The following is a 14969-nucleotide window of genomic DNA, read 5'->3' as shown; positions in this document are numbered from 1 at the left end:
TACATCTTTCTCAGTTTATCACTTTCCAAAATGATTCAAGTTACTTTCTTTTTGACTAATCTGATCACAGAATGGAATTCATCTTTGGATGGTATCCACTTCAGAAATGTAGCGAGCATTGAAAATAATCAGACTTCAGCAGGTAACAGACTGGTAAAATGGACAGGCGTATGTCAGATGCAATCTGATCTACAGAAGTGTGCCATAATGCATTTTACTAGTACAAACAAGAACCTGCAATATGAAACAAATGGCATAGTTTTTTTTAAATTACAAAGACACCTGAAGGCATATGTACACAAATATTTGGTTCTTATTTAATAATCAACTCATCAGCAACCTTGCTCAGTAAAGCCTTTTCCAAGCCTTCAGACACAGAGATTCAAACAGGATAATCCAATCTAAAAATATGTAAATACAAATATAGATGAATTGCCTAGATTTTCAGGCATTGATTTGCAGGACAGAGGGTCCCTCTATTGATTACATCTACCTTTGCTTTTGCGAGAAACATTAAAATTTCTGGTAGACGTAGAAGACCCCAACTCTTTTTTTCCAAATAAATAGCAGAGATGACCTTGGAGTCTTGGCAAATTATCCTTCAACCAACAAAAACAATTTACCTGGTCACTCATGCACAAATTGAGCATTTCCATCATTGCAACAGCTACTTCTCAAAAGTACTTAATTGTATGTCAAACAACATAGTACATCCAGAGATTGTGAAGAATGCAACAGAAATGCAAGCTCTTTCTTCATAAACCACACACAGGTGACAAAGGTAGATAAATTGATGTTTTTCCAGTGGAAAAACAAATTAACTAATTTGAGGCAGAGTTGATCCTGGCACCACCATGTTAACTGCAGTCTCAAAATGATGTTTCTTGTACTTTTCCCATTCTTATTCAAAATTCACATGCATCCCCTTTAGAGAAATCAGTAATTTGATCTTAATCAGTGATTTTAATCTTTCCATGACAATTTTAAGTTTATTGATTGACAGACTGAGAGAAAAGGGTAATTAATATACGATGTTTGAAGCACGATACAACACTTTTCAGTTTGCACAACCTTTATTTAAAAAATAAACCCATAGAATATCCTGCCACATTCAGGAATGTGTATGACAGTATTTGGCATTTAGTGTTAACATACACAGCACGCTGCATCAGTTTAAGACATGTTTTGCAACAATTCAGCTGTCAATGCAGTAGTTTTGAAAAGATTTTTAAACCTGTGAATATATAAAGTACAAAGAATAAACATGTTGTAATGTTCACCCAATTTAAAAAAAAAATAAAAATATACTCGTGTTCCAAAGTGAATGCAAAGTCTTTGAAAATGTGTTAAAAAGTGCAACATTATTGCAAGGTCTAATTTCACCTTTGTTGCACCTGCTCTTTATGTACACTCAAACATAAGGAAACATACAAATCGATGCAAGTAAAATCAAAATGATGAACATTAAAAGGTCCACAGGAGCACAACACAGAAGAGAAAATGGCCTAATTGAAAATATTTACAGCAGTACAGTTCACCACAAACTAATCTCAGGTCACAGACAGGCTGCAGTTCTGTACGTGCTGAACATATAAAGCAGCAAACTTACAAGAACTGAGGGTGGCAATACCTCTTTCATAAAAGTTTCCTGATAAACAAAACTTAAGGAATCACTTCAGCTTCATCTTAACAGCTGAACAGAAAGTTCACAAACAGATCAAGCCAATCACACACGGAACCTATACTCAAAACAACCCATGGTGCGGTACGCTATGAAAATTTCATTTATGCTTAAAGAAAGTTGTAGTTCTCTCGTGGCAATTCCAGGTATGTAACCCTGAATTGAAACAAATTATTGCTCATTGTTGCCATAAATCCATTACAGGATTATCTTGTAAAGTTACAAATTAGTACAATCTCTGAGAAGACAAATACAAATTCACTTAAACAAGACTGAAATACAAACATCCAAATCAAAACTTCAAATGTCACTCCCAAATGGACAACTCCTCTCTTGTCCAAATTATGTTTTAACATAAGTTGGGTTAAATAATAAGGTGGAAAGTTCAAAATCCAATTTACGTTATCATTGGTGCTAAAGCCATTAACAGCAATAATTAAAATGCACATTTCTGACGGCTGTCATTAGTAATGGAGGTGAAGAACTACAATCCATGTTTAAAAATTAGTCACAGGTTCCCGCATATTTTTTGGTGATTCCTTCAAGGTCCTTATATAGGAATCCAATGTTCATGCAGGTTGGAAACAATACAAAACTATTTCAGAAAGCACTATTGCTTTTGTATTAGATTGAACATCAAATTAAGTGACTGTGACATCACAGGTACATCGAATAACCTTGAAAGTAAAAGTTCAAACAGATGTGTGGAAAATGCAGTTCTTTTTAATTTAATTTTCAACATCATTCTTCTTAATGGTGCAATTTTTAGTCTTGAATTAGAGCCTGACATTAGTATACAGAGAATGCTTCATGCAAAGCTACAAATTATAGGTAGCACAAGAGATCAGATAATGTTCAGATATGGGTATATATGTAACCTTATGAATTTGCCATTGTATGACAGAAGGTGGCCGGGATAATTCACTTTTGCACTGGTCAGTTCATGATTCACTTCACTTGGGAAATTATGGGCTAGCAACTGAAGAAGTGGAGAAAACTTTAGCTGAAATGTACACATTTGAGAGCTATTGCACATGCCAAATCACATAGCTCAGTTATGATTTGCATGACATAAGGGAGCAGATCTGCTAACTCACAGATTACAATATTACAGGCAAGTTAGAGGTTGTATTCCACCCATCCCAAAAAAACATGCACCACAATGACAAGGTCAGGCAGCAGCTTTCATTTTAAATGCCAATTAAAGGGCTAGGGATCCTGTGACATTAAATCCTTTTTCCAGGCCTTGGCAACAACAGTTGTCCATGATTAACTAAATTTAACGTTTATTGAGGATGTCGATGAAATGATAAAGAATGATTGTCTGTTGAACAGCAATCAAGGGACAGACATAACTACAGGTTCTGTCAAGCAACATGACAGACTGAGTACACAGGGATAATAATGAAGTGTAGAATAACAATATGTGATCTAATTGAAAAACATATGTTTCTGAAATTACTTGACAGGGTAGGTACTAAGAAGTTGCTTTCCCTGACTGGAGAATCTCAAAGATAGGAGAACAGCCTTAGGATCATTTAAGAATGAGAACTTTCTTGATAAAAAGGACTATGAATCTATGGAATTCTCCAAAGAGGGTTCTGAAGAAGGGTCACTGGACCCAGAACATAAACTCCTCTTTCTATCCACAGATGCTGCCAGACCTGCTGAGTTTTTCCCAGCGATTTCTGTTATTGTTTTTGATTTCCATCATCCGCAGTTCTTTGGTTTGTTTTTGCTTAGAGTTGTGAATGCTCAATTGTTGAGTGCATTCAACACTGAGATAGACAAGTATTCGGTCTCTTTGGAAATCAAGGTACATGGGAAGCGAGCATGGAAGTAGAACTGACACAAAATCAGCCATAATCGTATCAAATGATAGAGGAAGCTCAAGGGGCCGCATGGTCCACTGCTGCTCCTACAGACAGATGCATTTTAGCCTGTGAATTAAGGTGCTTTTGGGGTGGGGAAGGGTTACTGCAACTTGGGGATAGGGGAGGGGCAGAAAACGTGTGCTGGCGAATTACACCAGCTAGGATTCTTAATTACTAATTTTGTGCCTTAATGAGAGTTTACTATACAGTAGTTAAGTGAAGACAAAGATCACACTCAACAGTGATACTCATCTCAAACAACTGCCAGCACTCGCCTGACCACACCTAATAACACTACACATAATTGATACTATTCATTTGTGACATAATTGAGAGATTAATGGCTTTAGTTTCAGTGCAAAAAGCCAGGTGCTGTTGTAGAAGAGAAAAGGATGAGAGAAATGATGAAGGTGCTATGCAAGCTCGAGGTAAATACCAAACCCCAACTTTCTCAAACTCTCCTTTATCCAAGTATACATGGGATTTAAAAAATAACAAATCAATCTCTGACTGTGGCATCCTTAACATGAAATTATTACTTCCCAACTAAATATGTTCCAGATTGAAAATGCCTCATTAAAAAGATGTTCACTTTTTGAGTGTGAAATGTATCAAGTTGACTAATTATAATCCCTTCATATTTACTTTTGAAATTCATTTCCCACATCCCCCCTTTATAAAAGCACAAAAACTATTCATCCACATCAATTAAAAAAATCTTTTTCTCTTTTTGCTGATATTTTGGCACGTGAATAAACAGTAAATGAAAAATGATCTGATTCTTAACACTTCCATTAAATCTCCTTTACTTTCAGAAAACTGCAGCAACGTAGTAATTATGCTGTGCATCAAAAGTATAAAAAATATTTTCTGTAAATAAAGAAAAATCTTGATGAGTTAATCACAAAAAAGGTAGGCAAAGGAAAGATATTGTAAATCGAAGAAAAGAACACTGTACTTAGAACGGACAAAGTAACTGTTCCAATCTGAATTCCTTTGCTCCTTAATCAAATAAACCTATTTTTAATTCAAAGAATAACTGGATACCTCAAGAGGTTTTGCAACAAATGCTTGGAACTTGGCAGAATTGCCTGTTTGCATTCTTGACTTTTCTAACTTTCACTGAACCACGTATGTGCCCATGATTACTTATGGCTCAGCATGTAAATAAGTACCATTGAACTACCATGTAACATGTAGTACTGTTACATTTACATCATCATACTTAAGCAAATATTTCAGCATTGTAATTTGCCCCTCCCACCACCCCATCCTGCAATTTCATTCAACACTAATGCAAGCCCCAAACCTAAATTTTCTAACATATCAGATCTAAAACATATTCCATAACTCAAAGATAGTAGGAACTGCCGATGCTGGAGAATCTGAGAAAGCAAGGTGTAGAGCTGGATGAACACAGCAGGCCAAGCAGCATCAGAGCAGCAGGAAATTTCTGAAGAATTCTGATTTCTGAAGAAGGGTCCAGACCCAACACGTCAGCTTTCCTGCTCCTCTGATGCTGCTTGGCATGTTGTGTTCATCCAGTTCTATACCTTGTTATCTCTATTCCATAACTCAATATTCCTTGACAAATCAGTGTTCAAGATGCAAAGCATGGAGCAAACTCATTCGCCAGCCCTACGTTCCAGGATCTAATCTAAATCGGTTTAGAGCAGTCCGACCATGGCAGAGATTACTTTCCACAATTTATAATTGACTGCTAAGCTGTTAACATTAACATGTGGAATCATTCTTTAGACAATTACCTGGACAGATTCCAGATTTGCTCTCTCCATTGCAATACTCCAGAAAAGACGACTCTGCTTTGGTGGGCTGGGGCTTTCCCCCCCACCTCAAAAAAGAAAGAGCCAACTTCTGATGTCAGAGATTTTAGAGTCTTAAGGCCTGAATTCACTACTTTACTTTCAAGGAATGAGATTATGAAAATACTCGAGGTGTTTTTCAGCAGAGTTATTCAGACAGTATAGCTAACAAGCTAATACAAGACAGAAAGCTACCAACTCATCGGAGGTATGTTGCAGAAGCTAGCTCAACTCCCACATAAATTTTGAGAACATTTATGACTGAGAAAACAACTACCTTAACATTAAAAGTCCAATGAATCTTTCGCTAGGGGGTGTTTTTTAAACTCAATCGATGGGGAGATCTCTACAATTCACCGGCAATAGTAGAAATCGAGATAAGTTCCCATCTGTACATATTTGCAACTTCTAAAAGTCTATAAAGTGGGTCTTTAATGCACAAATATCAGCTAATAACTTTAGCGCCTTCCAGGAAATTGCCACAATAGGAATGGCAGGACTACAGTAAGAGTTTATAGAGGGCAGGTGCGCCTGAAGTCAGAGCCTGTTACCTATTATCCAATTATTATATACAACCTCAGTATAATGGATTAATGAACTCATGGAAGGAATGTGCATATTAAGTTGAATCAAACTGATGACACTCCCACCTCCCACACCAAAATAATGTTTATTATTCAATGTACACCTGTAAGAAAACAGACTAATTCTTGGTCTCTTGCTATAATGTCAGAGTTTGTATTTGTTTCCCTGGTACATTACCACAAAGTGAACATCCCAGCCTAAGGAGCAGCTAATCCATTATAATGAACCTCACTATGAAATACGCAAACAAGACAGGACAGAGGTTCTGTCTTGAGATGGACGGTAGAGAATAGGGACTTCCTTCAGTTCAAAATGATCAAAAAACACAATGTTACATGCCAACTTTAAAGAGTAAAACAAATTATTGTGATTATTAGGAAATAATCTAAGACACCATGCAAGTTTAAAAAAAGTCAAAAAGACTGCCTGATGAAAGAAACTACGCTTTATAAAAAAACTGAAACACTAACATCAATTCACAAACTGACAAGATTCCCACTTAACTCCGTGCCAGCGTATATGAGAAATTATGGTCTCAAAGCCAATCCTTGCTACTGGATCTAACAAACTATATTTGCCCACATTTTAGTCGAAATGAACTGATGGAGGATATTACATTATTACACATTACAGCATAAAACTAAATATTCTTTCAGACTAGCAATGTAAAATTCAAACCAGTAGTTTTCACTAAGTAGCTACAAAGCAAACAGAAGATGCATGTCCCCATATAGAGAAAGCATTGGAATTAGTACAAATTAACTTGCATTTGAAAAATACATCTAGAGCATTAAGCAGGGCAATAATAGGAAAAAGGTGTGAGTAACAGTCAGATCCCAGAAACAGAGCGTACTTGATACTATGTTGCAATGCTCCAATTTAAATAAATCAATATTTATTCATTTTTAAACCACTAACCAGATATACGAATGAAAAAGCTAGTGTTAAACTGCTAAGTCCTCAATTTTCTGATTCCAAATTTCACCAATTACGATCAGCAACAGACTTCAGACCATAAAATTTGAAGGTCCAGTGTGACTGTTCAAATCTCAATTTTTATGTCTGTTAAATGGGCATAAGTTAGTACTAGAGATGGTAAATATTTAGAAGAGTTACTTTATTTGTCTTCTACTCCTTCGAATGTTAAAGGAACCTGAATGGAAATAAGGTTAGGTAGGAGATACGATTGATACAAGTTGGTGCTGTTTAACACCAACCGCTGGTTGGGCCTTAACCTGCAAGCACAACTCCCATAGATTCTATAACATCTGCCAAGTATTTCCAGTACTGTTATTTTACTAAAACTAACTTGTAATATTCCAAACACAGTAACAGCATGGGCACTATGCCATGTGTTTAGGTTGTAGTATGGTGTATTAGATCATGTAGATAGATACCTTTCCTGCACCAGATTATTTGAATTACTCATGTCAATCATTGGAAATAGCATTACCTGTTCAGAATGAACCATGTCTTTGAATGGCCAGTAACCCATATCATGGAAAAGCCTATTCCAGTAGCTCATAAATTAATTTTTCACCTCAAAATCAATCCAATTAAGATTCTTTGAGGGATGAGGGAACAAGAACAATTTAAAAATGAACATACCATGGAGGAGTTAAATACTTAGTGCATGTATAAAATGTGATGTGACTCTCTAGTTTTACTAATCATTCTGAATGCAAAATTTTTAAAATCTCTATTAATTTTCAACCACTGAACTTCAACTTGCTCTTGGTAGTTGTACACAATCAAGCACTGCTTCCTACAAAAATGCAAAATAATTTCTTTGTATTACATAAACCCGTCAATTCTCCTGTAAATCTGAGTAACAATATGGTGCTTTGACTGCAATTTGTCTGGGGCTGGGCATGTTCCCAATACCTACGTAGTTACGTCATCAGCTTACTGGCATTTTAAGAAAAAAACAAGCAGTGCTGAATTCTGATTGACATTCATTCCGATGGGCTGAGCCTTGTACATTCCAGCAACCCAAGTTAATAAATATTAAATCAGCTGTTTTCCATCACCTTGGTGTATAAGTGTTAATGTTTCCATCATGGCAATGACTGGTCACCGCTTCCCATAATTTATAGTTTAATAACCTGCCAGCACTCACCATCTTTCACACGAAGAATACCAATTTGTTAAATTCCCAGCTTTCGTTTGCCAGCAAGATTTGCTGCCTTCAGTAGGAAATGATGGACAGCTGGCTTTGTGGGGAAGAGGAAGATCGAGAGTTTGGAAAAATATCAACTGGCTCCAGAAGCTCTGTTTTATTTAACATTCAGCTTGACAATAGTAAACTTCAATAATTGTGCAAGTCATGATGGCTGCCAGCATCTGCATGGTAACATTCATCTCTCTAAATAAGTAGAAAATAGTGTTATTACCAGTGCTCAAAAAGCTAAAGACCTGAAGGATCTAATCTCTATGATAGCATCTTCGAATGCATGACAGATTTAAAGAGGACATGCAGCATATTGAACAGTGCCATTATCCTAAAAAATACACCCACTGGTATTTCTCAAATTTGTCTTAAGCAATTATGTGCTTTCAAATTGATAGGTATTAATAGTGTACTATGCACTGCCACTAATCACTGTAGTGGAATGTTCTGACAATCAGCAAACCCACTTTTATCATTACAAAGAATGTATGACATTGAAAGATACAGTCTCCCAAATACCCCAATATTCTGGAATGCATCAGAATTTGACCTATTAATTCATGTAAACCAAATGACTCTGAGCACGATAAATAGCAGTCACTTTTAGTCATAAGTAATGAGAATGGCTTTTACTTGCACAGAACAATGGATGGAATCGTTGAGTGCAACACCAAAATACCATAAGCAGTTCCTGAATCCCAAGTAATTAAAAATAAACGCACATTTAACTTCTTCAGCTATTTTAAACAAGGCGCTTGGCAAGTAGGAAAAAATGTATGCTGACTGTAAGCAGCAGTTTTAAAGAGAAACATGAAATGTTGAGAGGAACATGAAATATTGCTAAGTCTGTGGTCATGCCTTTTCGCAGCATTTAGGATAATGCAGCACTTGGTACAATGAATTCTCTTTCAAGAAGTTAAGTAACTGAGTAGCCATGTCAAGTATTGAATGCAATTACTGAAATCTGAAGTGAGAGTGGGTGTGGACAAGGCAGGAACATAAAAGAAACTAAGGAGTACTGGAGTTCATCATGACCAGATGAAAACACTTCCCAAATTCAGTAAAATTACAACATATCATTTCTAAAATAGAATCAAAACTGTCGACACTACAGTGCACTAATATCATGGGGTGGGAGGGAAAGAAAGCCATATCAACACAAATAAGTAGAAGAACAAAACACATTAAATTGAGATTTTGTCTCTGATATAAATTTATAATTGCAAGTTGGCAAGCATGACGACAGGGAATTTCTTTACATGGGACAATGGGTGATCCTTCTGTGTTATTGTAAAACAGAAAGAACTCTGGAATGGGAAATGTCACAAGTGAAGTTGCTGAATATTACCAAACTGATTTGTTTAGGAATTCATAACTAGCTTTGCTCTGCTTCCTAACATGAAATTACTCAAGTCTGAAAATCCTGTGGGGCAAGAATGTAAGAAAAAAAATTTTTTCAAACATAGCCAAATATATTCTAGTAAACACTAGTTAATATTACATTTTGAAATGGGGGCTCTTTCTCCAGGTAAAGGCAAAGGAAAAAACAATATGACGGCATTTTTTATTTCCAATTATTTGAGCAATTCCTCGGAAAGCTTTGCTTTGCTTTCCTGGTATCAGCTGCAGCCATTACAAATTGCAAGAGGCAGAAAAGACAATTTAGTCATTTATGTTGTGAAGTATAATAGTGACAGCTTTGAATAGCTTCTTATCTGATGTACAATCCAGGATGCTCAGCTGCAGTGCACTATATTGTCAAGTCTGAAAGCTTCAATCAATGAAACGTGGTGAAAAGAAAACTTTAGCTGTTTACACATATATAAGACACCCTTCACATCAGTGCAGACAAGAGTATAGTCACAGTATGTGCACTTTTTTTTTGTAATTCTCATTTATGTGGTACCAAAGTGTTCTGAATTTAGAAAAAAAATCTAATTGTCAAATGAGATAAATGCCATCAGTTTTTCCACTACTCAAGTTTCTGTAAATTATATTGCTGGCATTGTCTTAGTAATTGGAAGTAATGCTTGAAATGTTTTTCTTCTCATCTTAAACATACCTTTCCAGTGGATAAGGGTAATATTTTCCCAACAAAAGCATTTCTGTCAAAGCTATCAGCTGTCATCTCCCTGAGTAATACTACTAGCCACAGGCTGGTAGATGAGTCTTAGGGGAGCAAATGAATCCCTTAAATCATACAGAGAAAGGTTACTATAACACTAAGAGACTAAAGTTAGCTTCCACCTAATATCCCAATGGAAAAAAAAATACAAGCAAGTCAGTTCTTAGGTAAGTTAACACTTACTCCCCAACAAAAATATCCTGTTCATCAAGTTAATAGTGTCAGCAGAAAATATTGGGATAGATAGGTAATCTATCTCCAGTTGCAGTGGCTGAGAACTCAGGCAACATGCCTGCAAACTAGTTTAAGTTGGAACAGACATATGCAGGTATTCATTGGTCATTTGCAGGATCAGAATTGAGTGAGATGAGCTTTCTCAAACCATTAGCTGCATTTAAAAAAAAAGGTTTCTGCTCATAAAGCAAGACATTCACGTTTTGCAGCTCATTCACATGCAAGGTTGGAGGCACTGGCCACAATGCACAGATTCTAGTCGGTCAGACGCATTCCTCAGCTGACATCAGAAGGGGATTGATATATTCAAAGCCTTCAAATTCTGATTGGTCAATCTTCTTTACAGCATCACTAAGAAAACAAAAAAAAACAAATACAGGAACGTAGAAAATGTAACAATGACACATCAGATCATTTAGTGTACTTGTAAACTACACAAGTGGGACGGGAGTGTTGGTGATTTCTTAACTGTAATATCTAAAATCATTGCTTAGAGTGTAGTTCTGAATAGGGGAGGTGGGGAAAAAAAAACCATGTGCAAATCAATTCAATAGAACAACAGCAGAGACCCAACACTCAATCATCTTTCTGCACTTACAGTTATATACATTGCTTGTAGCTTGGAGGAACACAAGGGAAAAAGAAGTCCAAAAGGTCGAGTAAAACTAAAACAGTTAATGTTTTTTGCAGTATGACAGCCTATAACATATCTTACCTGTAGCAGCAGTTGGAGTACTGCAATGGTGCTCAAGAAGTACAATGCAGTGTAAATCACAAGATACAACAGATCATTTACCCCAGAGATAATCTCACAAAACAAATTTGAAAATTTTGCATTCATTATCTAAATATTACAACACAAACCTTTGCAGGTGGAAAAATAAGTTGACAACACTGATTTTTTATTAAAATGACATCCTTGGCTTCATAAAGACTTAGGCCCTGAAATTAACCGCCAGACTTACCAGACTTTAAAGAATTTATTTGAGACACTTGAGAAGTTGGAATCATTTTCTCCAGACCTGGAAGGTTGAGGGGACTTGCTCAAATTTTAATGTGTTTTCACAGAGTGAATGAAAATCTTTCCACAAGCAGGCAGGTCATTGTAGGATACATGTTTAAGATAATAGCCAAAAAAGGGGGACATGGAAAACAATTTTATTCTTGTTCCAAGTTAAAATGATCTGAAATACACTCCCTAAAAGCATGGTGCAAGCAAATTCAACAGCAACGTCCAAAAGCAACATGGATAAATACTTAAAAATGAAGATGTTGCAGGGCTTTGAGAAAAGATCAGGGGAGCAGGACACATTATTTAACTCTTACAAAGAGCAGGCAAGGGCACACTGAATTTCCTGAGTTGTATGAATCTATGACACTATGAAACAATAGTTGTTCAATTTTAGCTAATTTCAAATATACTCAATGTTGTCCTACAAATCATAGTCACAGTAAAACATTTACAGAATTGAGTGAGATGAGCTCTCTCAAACCATCAGCTGCACAGTTTAAAAAAAAGACCCCTGCTACTACAGCAAGGCATTTATGTTTTTCAGCTTGTTCACATGCAAGGTTGCTGAAAGCTACACCAAAACCATATAAATTTTCCTGGTTTAATCACAGTAGATAGCACAAATGTTTTCCAGTGTAACAGATGCAGACAATAGCTTCCCCACTTCCTTTAGAACACATTTTCAATTAGAATAATAACCAAAGCCAATAGCAGAATCAAAGGCACAATTAATATCTGCTCAAGATGCTACTGGAACAATTTTAGCTGCCCACAAATATTATAATTTTGTAGGTAGGGATGGGAAATAACAGAATTGATCACTCTCCAATTCCAGATAATCAACTATTTGGGTCTTAAGAAGACAAAGGAAAACGATCATAACTTATACTTACTCATCATCTGGAGTGAGCTGGACGGGTTCATTGGTGAACTGGGAATCAAAGTTGTCAAGTCCATATTCACCAGAAATATGCGGCTTGAACGGTGGAATGACTTGCCTCTGTTCCATCTAGATCAATGATAGAAATTGAAATGTTCAATTTTACTGTAGGTTGTGTATGCTAGCTCACTCTACCTGCTGCAGGCAATGCAGGCTTCTAACAGAAGCACAAAACAACCCTTTACTAGGCAATAGGAACATAGAAACAGGAGTAGACCATTCAGCCCCTCTAGCCTGTTCCACCATTCAATGAGATCACGGCTTATCTGTGGCCTAACTCCATGTATCTGCCTTAGGCCCATATTCCTTAATACTTTTGCTTAACAAAACTTTATTCATCTCAGAATTAAAATTGATAACTGAACCTGCATCCACTGCCATTTGTGGAAGAGATTTCCAAACATCTACCACCCTGGATGTGAAGTGCTTCCTAACATCTCTCCTGCATGCTGTGGCCCTAATACTCAGACTGTGCCCCTTAGTTCTCAAACCCCCAAATTACCTTTATTTAATCTGTCTTTCCCTGTTAATGTTTTGATTTTTTTTTAATGACATCACCCTTTAACCTACTGAGTTCTAGAAGAAACAGGTCTGATTTGTGTAATGTCTCTTCATTACTTAACCCCTGAAGTCCAGGTACCATTCTTATAAACAACACTGTACACCCTCCAAGACTAAGGTGTGGGACCAGATCTGCTCACAGTATTCTAAGGGGGGTCTAACCAGAGTTTTGTATAACTGCAGCATAAACACTGTACCCTTGTACTCCAGTCCTCTAGATATAAAGGTTTGCTTTCCATGAGTTTTCTTCATTATTTTCTGCATCTTTTCATGCCATTTTAGAGACCTATGCACCTGAGCACCCAGATTTCTTTGAACTTTCACTGTATTTAACTTCACACCACCTGGAAAATACCCTGATCTATCCTTTATTGGGTTCAGAATGGATAACCTCACAATTGATTATAGTGAACTACATCTGCTACAGTTTTGCCCATTCACTTAGTCATTCAATATCCCTTAGTAATTTTATGCTATCCTAAACACTGTTTAAAATGCTGCCGACTTTGTCTCATCAGCAAATCTGACTACAAAAGTGATTGTTGCAAATTAACAACTTCAGGAAAAAACACAATAGTAATGACAGGACTGAAACGATATCGACGAAATAAAGAGTTTCCTCAAATGTTCAGGTTAAAGTACAATTTTGACAGCAGAGTTAGAAAGGCACATAGATACAGATTTAGTTTATCATAGTCACATAAGGAAAACAAATTTAAGAATCAATATGCCGAGTGGTGCAAGAGAAAGGAATTAGAAGGTGGAATACAGTGATTGACCAATGATTTTCAAGTTTTAACTTGGTAAAATTAACTTAATTCTTTCCAAATTTATGACTGATTGCCTAAATTCATTTGACTGATGCAGTTTTAGCATGCAGCATTTAAAGTGTTACAGTTAATAGTCCAAAGATTACTGTTTGCTGAATCCTGGGTTTATTTCATTCTTGGAAAATACAAGGGTCCCCTGAACTAGGGAATATTCCTAACACAGAATAACTTTTTAATCAACAATGTATTTATAATTAAATTATCAAATTACCTGCCAACAATCATATATGAACATTCATTAGCATAGTTTGATCTTACTGAAAATAAGAGGCGAGAAATAATATTTTGTTATTTACTATTGGGATGTGTAGCCAAGGTCTGTTGCATCTAACTATCAATACATTAAATAAACTACACTTTCATAAGTTGGGACAATGGAAGAGAAGAATGAAACAAAATCGGTAGTCGGAAAGAACATGGAACCTTAAGAGCTCTGCAACACAAGACCCATTCTCCTGTTCTGGGTCTCTATTTATTTCCGCTTTAGGTTTTTCCTTTCTCAATTATTTATTTTAGAAACCATTTTGCTTCAACCACCATTTGATTGGTCTTTTCATGTGCTATGGCTGCTTTAGGCAAGTACAAATTATGTCAAGGGCACTGATGGTTCTTTTGCCCATCCACTGTTCAGCACCCTGAACTCATCTCTTAAGATCTCATCTTAACCATGTAATTTTAATCTACCTATAGTTTGGATAAATCAACTTAGGAAATGCTGCCTGGAACATGGTACTCCACAAAATGTTTTCAGGGCAGTTTCTTAGAATAACACATTCTACAGCCAACCAGAGAGCAGGCTATTTTAGGACTGGTAATTTGCAATGAGACTGGATTAATTAATGACATCTCGTAATGGTATCTCTGAGCATAATATATTTGAATTTTGCATACCGTTCAATTGAGAGGAGGGTAAGTATGAGACTAGTATTTCATCATAAAAGTGAAAGGAGTAGACCATTTGGCCTTCCTAGCCTGCTTTGCAATTTTAAAAGGTCATGGCTCATGAAATCATGGCTTCAAATCTACATGCCCACCTATTCCTGACAACCATCAATCTCCTTTATAAATCATGAATCGATGCACCACAATGTTAAAAATATTCAAATGACCCAACCTCTACCAATTATCAGGGCT

General features: G+C 36.3%; 1 protein-coding gene across 1 annotated transcript in view; it reads right to left on the bottom strand.

Moving 5' to 3' along the window:
• Positions 1–1054: 1054 nt before the first annotated feature.
• Positions 1055–14969, bottom strand: part of prkci (protein kinase C, iota) — a 101862-nt gene continuing 87947 nt past the window's right edge. The window contains exons 16-17 of the mRNA XM_048604270.1: positions 12398–12513; positions 1055–10843 (exon numbers count right to left, since the gene is read on the bottom strand). Coding sequence (XP_048460227.1) covers positions 10756–10843; positions 12398–12513 — 204 coding nt within the window. The 3' untranslated portion in view covers positions 1055–10755. The remainder of the gene's footprint in view (positions 10844–12397; positions 12514–14969) is intronic.

Source organism: Rhincodon typus, chromosome 13 (genome assembly GCF_021869965.1).
Source record: "Rhincodon typus isolate 14 chromosome 13, sRhiTyp1.1, whole genome shotgun sequence".
NCBI lineage: Eukaryota > Metazoa > Chordata > Chondrichthyes > Orectolobiformes > Rhincodontidae > Rhincodon > Rhincodon typus.
The sequence above is the reverse complement of the archived record's forward strand: the minus strand, read 5'-3'. Positions and strand labels throughout refer to the sequence as shown.